This window comes from Cyprinodon variegatus, unplaced genomic scaffold, assembly GCF_000732505.1.
Source record: "Cyprinodon variegatus isolate N-32 unplaced genomic scaffold, C_variegatus-1.0 Scaffold2198, whole genome shotgun sequence".
Taxonomy (NCBI): domain Eukaryota; kingdom Metazoa; phylum Chordata; class Actinopteri; order Cyprinodontiformes; family Cyprinodontidae; genus Cyprinodon; species Cyprinodon variegatus.
The window spans coordinates 1-12,736 of record NW_015152651.1 but is presented as its reverse complement, the minus strand read 5'-3'; the positions used below and the strand labels follow the sequence as shown (position 1 = coordinate 12,736).

Genomic DNA, 12,736 nt, shown 5'->3' with positions numbered 1-12,736 from the left:
ACTGAGTTGCCGCCATGTGATTGACTGCTTAGAAATTAAGTGTTAACGAGCAGTTGGACAGGTGTACCTAATAAAGTGGCCGGTGAGTGTATATTTAGGGAGTCAATTCTACAACTCACTTTTTTGCGAGGGAAAAGGAATAACTTTAGGGTTAGGATTAGGATTCACTCGATCATAACCTAATGAGCCTACTGGCACACTCTGAAGCCATTCTATAGAACAGATAGCCGCTTATAACAGCCATTTGTCTGCAAACATCCCCTTTACTGTGTCTAGAAGATTGAATCAACATGAGGAGGGACGCATGAGATTCTATATATTAGAACGTTTTTATTTTTCATCCACACCTGCTGCCAGAAGATTTCACCTAAATAGATACATTGATCTACTACCATTCAAGAAATAATGACGTAATATTTTCACGGTAACAGCATCTTTGGCAAGCTGTTTTAATATGTACTAGTTTTACCGAATATGTTTTCCTGATATCTGAAAAAAAAAAAATTTCTTTGTCTAAATGGCTATTACAAAAAACAAAATTATATTCTCCTCATCTAGAATAAAGATTCTGGATGTCTAGAAATTAATTTCAGATCTGATATTCACATCCTGATATTACTAGTCGGCATTTTTTATTATCTTAACAATGAAAACATATTTTTCAGATATAAATACCTTTTCAGTCAATCTGATAAATGTCAGAACGGCCAATTAAAATGTGTAAACATTTCTAGATATATAAAAGTTAATTCTGGTATGATTTAAGGAGGACCGGCCCTCTTACGCTGAAATTAGGACCATCCCACTGGGCAAATGTCCGTTATCGCAGATTACCATCCGAGCCTGCTTACTAGTGCAATTTTGTTTTGTTTTTTTACTTTCTAAAATTCAGTTTCTGGTACAAAATGTAATTTAGAAAATATATTATTACAGTTAAGTCTAGGAATGTGATTTTGATCAGGAACAATCTTATTTTAATGATCTACAAATGGAACAACAGAGGAGAGTGCTTTTAATAAATGTAGAACTGGCCTACCATAGCCCACTAGATATAAACTTACCCATTAACTTGAGCAACAATCTTCTCCTTCACCATATTCCTCTCCTTTATAGCTGTAGCGCTGTGTCTTTAAATATTTTATTTTTTTATGCATTTCTGCATTAAAATCTCTGGCCGTTTTTTCAATATGTGCACTTGTGCGTTTTCATGTGCTCGTGTACTTGTGAAATGTAATCAGCCTCAGCCCTAGCACTGTTCCAATTCCTAAGAACAGCAGACCGAGAACGGACAAAGTCCCGGATGTTGTTCTCTCCCCTCCCTATTTCCCAAGAATGCATCAGAGCAGACTTGTCCGTTCTTGATATTGACAGCTGTCCCAGCATGCACTGCGACAGCAGCAGCTTCCAGGTTAGCGCTCACAGAGCTCAGAGTATTAGTAGTAGTACAGTAGTTAAAAGTTCTGAAGTTGAGAGGACGTCTGCATTGAGATTAAGAAACGGCCACAATCTCTAATTCCAGAGGCGTGAAATAGGCACTTCCTGTTGCCTGTTGTCATGGTGAATCGTCGAATCACTGATCATGTGATTCCACTCCACTAATAATGGCTTTTCGTACTTGTTGTGCACATGCTTAACTCTAAGTGGACCTAGTTAAAACTGATTGAACGAATTGACAGCAGCAGTTGTGAAACTGAACACTCAGAGTTCCCGACTTTTGGGTAGATCAATTTAGAATTGGGGATTTGATTAAGAATTTGTTAAACCTGCTTCATGAAACGGACCCCTGATGATTTGTGCCTCTGTTTTGGGCACTGTGACCAAAACGAACATGGAACAAGAGGAGGTGAAAGTGTTTTATATTGATAATTCTATAAATAGAATCTTACTAGTTTGTGTAGGATACACATTTTATAGTGATCTAACTTGCTGCAGTCACATTCAAGCATAGGGGAAATCGCTACAGTTACTAGTTTGTCAGCTCTGCACTGCCATAGCACAAAGCTAGAGACTTTCTGTTTATAGATGATAATTGCTAACATATTATTGTATAATATATTACATTTATGTCATTTAATCCCTAAAAATAATACACATTGTAGCTTTAAGAGCCTTTGAGCACAAAGTTGGCTCCTAATTGTTGCTTCCAATTAGGAAATATATGTCAGAATAATGAAATAATGTTACATTTTCCACTTTTTTATTGGATTGGATTTATTTTGAGCACTTTTGCGTTCTATATAACTAAAGGGTTATAATTGTAGAATTTTTTATTATTTCATTTAACCACTTATTTTATATATTTTATCAAATTTAAATGAATTACATCACACTACAGAGGTTATGTGACTTTACAAATAACCAAAGACATATTTGAGTAGCAATTTAAAATATTAAAATGTTACTGAGGTTTTTATGTTTAATCTTTTTTTGACAAAAAAACAGCAATATAATTATAACTGTTTTACTTATATTGCTAGTCTAATCATTAACTTGTAGCCTCTTGTAGTTAATACTACTTATGCAATATTAACACTATAGTTATCTTTACATTTTTTTTGTCTTATTAATCAAAGGTCAATAATAGTTTTTTATTTTCTATTTTTTTAAGCTACAATAAATTATTATGTTATTGCTTTTACAGTCTTCCTACAATCCTTCAGAGGAATACAGAAAGAAATATCATCATGACTTTGAATCATTACTCAGAAGACTTCAGCTCCAAGACCAACATCAACAGATGCTGTCATCAGAGGACTTTTTTAAAGTAGGCCCTCCTGTAAAACAGACTGAGATTTATGAGAAAGATAAAGTTTGCATGTTTTTTCAGAGGTTATTGACGTTAGATTACAGAGCTAGATACATACACATACAGCAAAAAAACCCTAATGGGAAAACCTCACAGTCCATCTTGAGGTCTGGAAGTGCTGTCACAGATGAAAATGATTTGGCAGCTCTCTTCACAACAAGTGTAGAATTAAATCAGTCAAACGAAAGTCATGTACATCCAATGGATCTTCAAATGGCAGCATTTCGCTGCTCTGACAGCTTCCTTAAACAGAAAATGATTACCAAGCTGTCACAATGTCAGTATGCTTTACCGTTGCTTATCCCTGATCCCGTCACAACAAATATTGAGTTTCCTTTGTGGACGTTCAGACAAATAACCAAAACATGGAAAAGAGTTACAATGGGATACAATACAACCACTGTCACAATGAAGAGCATGCCAATCTACAAAGCTGAGACTCCCATGGTATCATTTTTCAGACTGGGCTCTGTGTCTTCGTCCAAATCTCAGCTCATGAATGCCTTGATCAACGACCGCCACCACACATTCTTCCATAGAAACTGCCCAGGCAGCACCAAATCTCGTTATTTGATGGATGGTGTGGCAGAGATTGCCTGGTACTGCCCTGCTGGAAAACCCAACGATTTCTTTACTGACTGCATTGCCTTCTGTAATCTTCATGGGGATTCACTAAAAACTATAAAACAGCGTGAATTATTGACGGAAAAGTCCTCAGTCATTGCTGTTCTGGTAGAATCTTTGGAAAAAGGCCAGGAAAGTATTGAAGTCATTTCAGAGCTTTACAAGTCTCCAAAGCCTCTGATTATTCTCATTGCTGACAATGGATGTAGTGCAGTTGAGATGAAACCACAAAAATATAAACTGGGTCTGAAAGAAAGAAGCCAGTCGGATGTTTCTGAAGAACTGAAAGATATAATACAAACCATTTTGTCTGGAGCTCTCACAGCCTTTCAGCTAGAAACTTTGGCCAGTGACCCCAGAGTCACAGCAGATGAAGACACAGAGGTTTGCAGGAATGGGAAATCTGCTGCCATGAAATTAGTTAAATTGGTTGAAGGGATGAACATTTCTAAAGTAAAAGATACATTTCTTCCCTGTCAAGGCCAACTTTGGTATGAGTGGTGCAAAATCAATAAAGAATCATATAACCTAAAGGTAGACATTGAGAAAGAAAGAAGTCAGAAAATCCAGCAGCTAATAGAGCTGCGACAGAAGCAGTGTGACCTGTCCAACAGTGAACTGGTGAAGTCATTCACTGAGAGCCTCAGGCGTTTGCCACCAAAAGACAGAGAATATTTTTTGAAATGGACTCAGATCCTGATAGACGCCCTCTCTACAGATGATATTTCTTCAATTCTCCAAGAGTATGATAACAAATGGTCAGAAGTCCCTGGAACTAAAGAAGAAACATGACAAATCTGCTAACTTCAATCTCAAACAAGATGACCTTAACCAGTTATCAAAAAAGCTCCAATCAGCAACTTTTGGTCTAGAACACATCTTCAGAGAAATGGGGCAGATCTATGAAGCACATAAATCTTTGGAAAAACCATCACCAGGCCAACAGGCTGAATGGACTAAATACCCTGAGCTGGCTGCCGATCTGATGATAAAAGGACACCCGATGGAGCTGATGGATGGTGATGCTGGTCATGTGCCTTTAATCTGGGTCTCCAGTCTTATACAGGAAGTCATCAAGAAACTGGGAGACCAGCGAGTCTTTGTGCTGTCAGTTCTTGGAGTGCAAAGCAGTGGAAAGTCAACAATGCTGAATGCCATGTTTGGATTGCAGTTTGCAGTGAGTGCTGGGAGGTGCACCAAAGGTGCTTACATGCAGCTGGTTAAACTGTCAGATGAAATCCAGAACGACTACAAGTTTGACTATATTCTAGTTGTTGACACTGAAGGACTGCGTGCTCTTGAGTTAGCAGGCAATGCCACCCTTCATGACAATGAACTTGCAACATTTGTTGTTGGTCTTGGAAACATGACCTTAATAAACATCTTTGGTGAAAATCCAGCTGAGATGCAAGATGTCCTGCAGATCGTTGTGCAGGCTTTGATGAGGATGAAGAAAGTCAAGCTTTCTCCAAGTTGTGTGTTTGTTCACCAGAATGTCACAGATATCGCAGCAGCAGAGAAAAACATGGATGGAAAAAGACGCCTGCAGGAAACACTGGACAAGATGGCTCAACTAGCTGCTAAAGAAGAAGTGTGTGATGCTGAGTGCTTCAGTGATGTCATCGCATTTGATGTGCAAAAAGATGTGAAATACTTTGCTCAGTTGTGGGAGGGAAGTCCACCAATGGCTCCTCCAAATCCAGGGTATAGTGAGAGTGTCCAAGAACTGAAGACCATCATCCTCTCTAAGGCTAAACCGTTTGATGGGATCCTTTTGTCACATTTCAATGCCAAGATTCAGGACCTGTGGAATGCGTTGATGAATGAAAACTTTGTTTTTAGCTTCAAAAACACACAAGAAATTGCAGTTTACAGAAAACTGGAGGTTGAGTATGGAAATTGGACTTGGACCCTGAGGAGTGAAATGCTGAACATTGAAAACCAACTTTATCCCAAGATTGAAAAGGGGCAGCTGGACAAAGTTGAGCTCAGTTACCTTTACAAAGAAATTAGCAAAACTTACAAAGCAGTAACAGACAGTTTAGGAGCTTACTTCGACAATGACAAGGACAAAGAAATGCTGGTTCAGTGGAAAGGCCGATTTGAGAACAAAATCAAAGAGTTTAATGAGGAACTTGTGAGAGCTGTGAAAAGAAAACTGGAGGATGTTATCCAGCAGAATACTGCTAGAATTAAACTTGAAAAGAAGAAAACTGAGTTTCAAAACCAACTCTTCCAGAAGAGTAAAGAGCTTGCTACCATATTAAAATCCTTAGCAGAAGATGAAGAGGAATTAAAAGAGCAGTTTAACACTGTCTGGATTCATTGGGTTAAGGAGTTAACCTCAGATGCAAAACCAATTGAGGACATACATTTGGAGGAAGATGAGTTAGTTGTTCTTCAAGATCTAGGGCTTGAATCTAGGCTCATTGATGAGTCAAAAAATAGAAAGACATACATATATCTGTCAGAAAGGGGAAATTACTCTTGTTATACAACAAAAAAGAAGTCTAGATTGTCTAACTTATTACAACCAGCTCAGGAAAGCAAGACAGAACCAGTGGGCAAAAATGATATCTCTACCACTGTCCAGAATGGTAAAGAATTGTTAATGTCAATGACTCATAAGAATATGGACAAAAGTAAATCAAATCATCTTAAGTATGAAGAACAGGAAACAATCAGACGATTAATCGAAGATGTTGAAAAAGATTGTCTGGGGGTGATTAAGACCAAACCTGTTTCAACAAGAGGTTACAGCATAACTTACCTGCAGGAACTTGCCAAAACTGTTAAAGACAGAGTGACAGAGTTTGAATCAGGGAGAAAATATACTTTTAAGAAAGAGTTTATAGCTGACCTTTCACTGTATGCGTTTGACAGGGCAGAGAGTTGGCTCTTAGACTCCCATAAGAAATTCAAGGAGAACAATGACGTGAGTACTTATTTGGAAAGCAAAAAGAAAGAATATTACAACATCTTTAGAGGCTTTTGCAAAGGAAGCTCCTCTGTTGTTTTGTTTGGAGAAATGATGTGTGAAAAACTAAAAGTCTCTGCTATTGAAGCCGTCTGTAACAAGACTGGAGTTGATATTGCTGGAGAGATGAGGTGCAATTATCCAGCCTTCAGTGAGAATAGACTGAACTTAGAGAAACATGTGCTGGCATCTCTGGCAGAGAAAGAAGACTTTAGCAGATTCATCTCCTACATCAGAAATCCAAAAAAGCAAGTAAAAGCCTTTATTAAAGAAGAGGTTTATAAATATATGTTCACAACACATAAAAGTAAAGCCCAGACTATTCTCAGGAAAAATGTAGAAGACATCTACAAGATCATCAGTCATGCTTTGTTTAAGGCAACAGAGAAACTGGAAAAAGAACAGGGAGAAATAAAAGACTGGTTAGAGGAGTTTTTTAGTGTATTAGGGCGAAACTTGACACTTGAAACCATTAATTGTCAAAACTTCAGTGACATAAAGAATTTTGACTTTCTGAAAGAAGAGATGGAGAAAGGCCTGAAAATTATCACAGTGGAAATGAACAGTCTGCCCCTGGAAAAGGTGAAGGAATGCAGGCAGAAGCCTGAACAAATCCTCATTGATCAGCTGTGTAACTGCTGCTGGGTAAGGTGTCCTTTCTGTGCTGCTGTTTGCACCAACACTCTGAAGGATCACAGTCCTGAGAAACACAGTGTTCCTTTTCATCGACCTTCTGGAGTTAAAGGTTGGCATGTTAGAGGAAAAGTCGATCTGGTTGTTGATTTCTGCACCACATTAGTTGCAAGTGACAAAAGATTTTACCCTGAACTTGACTCAGAGCAGACTGTACCTTATAAACAGTACCCAACTGCTGGAGAAAAATATGCTTCATGGAGCATCACAGCTGATGCTTCTAAGCTGGCTTACTGGAAATGGTTTGTCTGCCACTTCCAAGAGGAACTGGAAAACCACTATAAATTGAAATTCCAGGGTTGGGGTAAAATTCCTCAGGAATGGAAACATCTCAGTAAAGAGAAAGCCATTGAAAGCTTAAGTGAAATATGTAGTTTGTAAAAAAAAAAAAAAAAAAAAAAAAAAAAATGCAACTGTTCATAAGTAAATGTCATCCCTAAAGTTGGATGCTTCCTAACAGTAGAAAAAAATTTGTTGAAGAATGTGCAGAAATAGTGGCTCAGAATTAGATTGTTAGGTTTTTTTTTTATGTCTGTTTTGATTGAGTTATATTTGAGTTATTAAAGTTACTTCAATACAAAAATCTGTATATCTAACTTCATATTGTAGCTTATTTGTTTTTGTTTTTTGTTCCCTTATTTTGGGTATCTTTCATTAAACCAATGATGGAATTAAAGAAGTCAGCTTTAAAAAGTAAAGCATTAGAACTGACATCATATGAGTATGTACAATGTGTTGCTTTTTTTTTGTCTAGATTGAATCAATTCATCATGGCATATTTTTGTGTTTGTGTTAATGTACCGGGATTGGATAAAGGCAATTAAGGGAGTTCAGTAAAAAAATAAAAAAATATTTCTAAAATAGTTGTATAACAAATATCCTCGTATGAATTTTTAGCGAAATGTCATTATTTGATAAGCAAATTATTCTTTGCAGCGCTTTCTACTTTGTTTTCCATTTTATGTTCAAAAATTAGTTGAGTTAAACTGAGTCAACCTTTACCTATTTTTTTATTTGTTGGTGATATTATGGCAAGTTATATCTTTGTTTTACCCAAAATGATTTTTGAAAATTAATATGATTTGAAAATGTAATCTTTGTCTTAAATAAAATGCAGAAATAACCTCTTACATCCTGATATACTGTATTTTTGGAATGGACAAAAAGTGTGAACATGTGGGCAAAGGCAGCTTGGAGAATTCTTGAAACTCATTCTAGTTTATTTGTTGTAAAACTGTCAGAAAGCTGCTTACATACTCTAGCAGATGACCAGATGAGAAGAGTGACGCAGCAAAAACACCTTCCAATTTACCAACATGAGTAATTTGATTAACGTTTTGGAGAAATAGTTATCCATCTGTATAATAAAAAACTAGCGAATTTGTGACACATTTAAACAGATTAAATAAACTTGCATGCAGCAGCTCAGCCATGAACCAGTTCTGTTAACTTTAACTTCCCAAACAGCAGATTATCTGAGCAGCTCACAGACATTGTTTGCATAAAACAGAAGATTCTGGAATGAGGCCATTTTAAAGCAAGCAATAACAAAGAAATATAAATCTAAAGCCTGGCATTTTTTTCCCTCTAATTTTATTTAGTGAAAAAATATATATATATTTTCTCACCCCTTTTTAATTATTAGTTTTGGTCCCCAATACTGTCAACTTCCATCTTTTATTAATTACTTTTTTCTTTTCAACAAAGCTTTATTGAACACTTGTAGTGGGAGCACAAGTGTACAAAACAGTGCCCTGCTGTATGACTGCTTCATTCTTCTTCTGTGTGTATAGGTCATTGTCATGTCCTGAACTGTTCAGACTAAAGCCTGATAGCTGTCACATTCAATTAGTAGTATGAAAGACGATAATTGGAAAAAACAGATTTCAGAAAAAATGAACTGAATATTATAACCTACTGTGTGAACATAGCTTTAGTATATTTTTTCTTCTACTGGTATTTTTCTTTTCCCCCTAAAGAAAAAACTATTAACCTAAATAATGCTACCCATCAAGTCTTTCATTTCTGGCAGATATTTAATTTCTCATTAGAGAACAAACACACAAACAAAGCTTTTAAACCACATGAGCGAAAGGTTTTTGATGTGCTTTTGGAGAAGAAACTTAAACTCCATGTTTCAGTGCCAGATTCTTCCAACCTATCCTGGAAAACTCTTTGGTTAAATGGTGTTGCTTTGTCAGGTGCACTGTTTGAGTTGTTTTTTTGTACAAAATGATTAATGAACATAACATTTTAAAAAATGTGTGTATCTAACAACATTGGTTTATTTGATTCTGGTATTTAGATCTTCATGCATTTCTGTTACAAGCTTCAGCAGATCTTAAAGCTTGTGAGTTTGAAATCCCCTGCAACTCGGATGTAGGTGATGACATCCATGTCTGCACGGTTAGGAAACTGCATCTCTTGTCCATCAGGGAGCTCCACCTCAAACACATCTTCAGAGAGTTTCAACACAATCTGAAACAGAAAGCAGCTTATTTTAGTTAACAATTTTCCTTTGCTAAAATTGGAAACAGTTAGGAATCGAATCTTTAAAGAAATATGAGCCTAGTTGAAGAATAGCACAAAGATCTCTGGATAATAATCTCTTCTCTGTAATGTAAACATTTTCTCACCTTCACTTCACTGCCTCTCAGCAGAGGGTTGTGAATTTCCCTCTTTTCATCGCCCCAGCAACCCGCTGTCTTTGAGTTGCACACTAGTACGGCTCCATCAGCATCATCATGGAAACGAGGGTTAAAGTGCAGCGCCAGGTCCTCTGAGTCCAAACCAAGGTCAATCTGGAACCTGTTTGCATCATTAATCCATTTTATTTTTTTTTAGCAAGACTTTCTGAACAGAGCAGTACTTGTTTATCGATAACTGTGATAAAAAAAATATGTAAGAAATCAATTGTATAATGCTTCCATCAGCTGTGCATTTTCATAATCATGGATGATGAGGAATAAAGTAATATCCAGGATTATAGTAATTATTAAATATGAACTGTTTGTAAATACCTCTCAGCGTCATGCAAAATTTCCCCTTTTACTTTCAGCTTGTCTCCAGGTCTCAAGTTCACATTCTTCAGTTCGAGTTCCTGAGAAAAAAAGTTTGTGGTTGCACATATCAATGACAGAGACATCCCAATAAATTGGAACATCGTGAAGACAGTATATTTTAGTAATTCAAACGTAATTATCTAACTCATATAAATTACATTTTCTGTAAAATCCTTGACAATTCTTTTTCCTGTGAATTCTGGTTATTGCGGCTTACAGCAAAGGAAATCGATAAGTTTCATTATCAGAGGTTTTTAGATAAATAAGACAGATAAAAACGATTTTAATGCAGATATGTTATGACCTACAGGATTATGATAAATACTGCTTCCTAAAAAGTTGTTTACTAAACAGTCATGGAAGGTTTTTGCAAAAACTTCAAGCCTAAATATGTCAATGCTAAATTAGCAAGCATTTTAATGGAAGATTGAGTGGAAGGAAAAAAAAATGTCCAAAGGTGGACGAGCACTGGATCGGCTGCAGAAGAGTTCTTTGAGAGTGCATGGACTGCTGCTGAAGTCACTGTTTAGAGAGCCACCATACATTCCCTAAAGGTGCAAAAAAAACATATAATTTACTGTTCTGGGTCAACTGGGTTTGTTAGTACAGAGCCAACACAGGCGTCTTCCAGGAAATGTTAAGGCACCTAATTTTTATTACTGCTCTAAACTGTAGAGAGGCTGATTTAAATTTATATCTGCTAACCCTGCAAAACATACTAATACATGCTTTAAAGATTATCACTATACTTAATTTACTGAGCAGCTGACTTGTCTGCAGCGTATGGATAATCCATTGGGTTATCATAAGAAGATCATAGACATTGAATCTAGCACTGGAAATAACTTGAAGGACGCTATAAATGCAAACTGGGCTTCTAGAACACCTCAGCAGAAACAAAGGCTATTCATTCTGATATATTATTGCATATATGCAGTAATTCATATAAAATAAGTCCAGGGCAGCTGAAAAATAAATCAATTTCATTGTCCATTTGATATTGTAAATAATGCAATGAGACACAGAGGAAAAGATTCACCTTACCATACTGAAACCAAGTCCTGCTAAATAGTTGAGATAGGAGCAAGAAGATGGTCTTTATATCAAGTCTGTCTCCTGTGTGGCAGAAAGAAGTTAAACGGTTTAAATTTGAATGTTATTTGTGTTTGTAGCTCAAGCAAAATAGCATGTAACAGAAAGCCCTTCACAATATAATTAAATCAGTATCATGATTGTCTCTGGTATGATAGTCACATTATCTGTTTAAATGCTCACTAGCCATGTTAATCATTGCTGATTAATCAGATTTGTAGATAAGGTCAGAAGAAAATTCATCAAGAATTAGGCCTTGAATAACTGGAGCTTTTTGTAGAAGTGGGATGCATCTTCAAGACAATCAAGTAAAATAAAAGAAATTAAACTCTGCTACAAGTATTTTTTTCCAGTTTGTTGTCCACATAAGCCCTGCATTTTTAAATATAAATGTGTTCCTTCTTCAGAATCAAGTTTACTGCCAAGTAGCTTCGCACTTACAAGGAATTTGGTGTTGATGGTGCAGACAAATTAGATATATATACAGAATACAGAATCTATAGCTATATACATTATAAAACCTACAATACACTATATATAATATATAGTAAATAGCTATATACTATATAGAGTAGACTTTGGATTAATGTAACGCAGGAGATCTGGATAGCTTCTAGGTCCTGAACGGGGGAGGGAGACAGGGTGTCTCTGAGCCTTGTTGATAAGGCTGGTAGTGGATGGGAAGACACTGTTTTTGTGGCATGGTTTTAGTCCTGATGGACCGCAGCTTCCTACCAGAGGGAAGTGACTGAAATAGTTTGTGGCTAGGGTGTGAGGGATCAGCAACAATCTTCCCTGCATGCCTCAGAGTCCTGGATGTGTACAGATGCTGGAGTGATGGAAGATTGCAGCCAATCGCTTTCTCTGCAGACCGAATTACACGCTGCAGTATGACCTTGTCCTTGGAAGTGGCACTAGCGTACCAGATGGTGATGAGGAGGTTAGGATGGAGTCAATGTTTGAGGAGTAGAACTGCACCCTCATTATCCTTGAAAGGTTATTTTTTTCAGCTGCTGCAGGAATTTAATCCTCTGCTGGGTTTTCTCTGTGAGGGAGTTGATATTCAGCTCCCACTTTAGGTTCTGTGAGATGATAGTTCCCAGGAAGCAGAAAAACTCCACAGTATCAATTGTGGAGTCACACAGGGTGATGGGGATAGCTGGGGCTGAGTTCTTCCTAAAGTCCACAACCATCTCCATTGTATTTAGAGCTTTGAGTCCCAGGTTGTTCTCTCTGCACCAGGTCGCCAGATGGTCAACCTCCCACTTGTAGGTGGACTTGTCATCATCACGATAAGTCCGATGAGAGTGGTGTCATCTGTGAACTTCAGAAGATTGACAGACTTATGAATGAAGGTGCAGCTGCTCCACAGGGAGAAGAGCAGCGGAGAAAAAACACAGCCCTTCGGGAACCAGTGCTGATGAGCTGTTAGTCAGAGACATGTTTTTCCAGCTTCACGTGCTGCTTCCTGGGATGATTGTA

At 37.1% G+C, this 12,736-nt stretch overlaps 2 protein-coding genes across 2 annotated transcripts; one reads left to right on the top strand and one right to left on the bottom strand.

The window, feature by feature from the left end:
• The first annotated feature begins 3,214 nt into the window (after positions 1-3,214).
• Positions 3,215-8,911, top strand: LOC107080659 (interferon-induced very large GTPase 1-like). Its single transcript, XM_015368867.1, has 5 exons — positions 3,215-3,814; positions 3,965-4,051; positions 4,149-5,818; positions 6,899-7,052; positions 8,894-8,911. Exons 1-5 carry the CDS (start codon positions 3,215-3,217, stop codon positions 8,909-8,911), a joined length of 2,529 nt encoding a protein of 842 aa, XP_015224353.1.
• Positions 8,912-9,374: 463 nt separating this feature from the next.
• Positions 9,375-11,285, bottom strand: LOC107080660 (galectin-1-like). Its single transcript, XM_015368868.1, has 4 exons — positions 11,207-11,285; positions 10,121-10,200; positions 9,737-9,908; positions 9,375-9,578 (listed from the first exon to the last, which is right to left on the bottom strand). Exons 1-4 carry the CDS (start codon positions 11,207-11,209, stop codon positions 9,432-9,434), a joined length of 402 nt encoding a protein of 133 aa, XP_015224354.1. The 5' UTR covers positions 11,210-11,285; the 3' UTR covers positions 9,375-9,431.
• Positions 11,286-12,736: the final 1,451 nt, after the last annotated feature.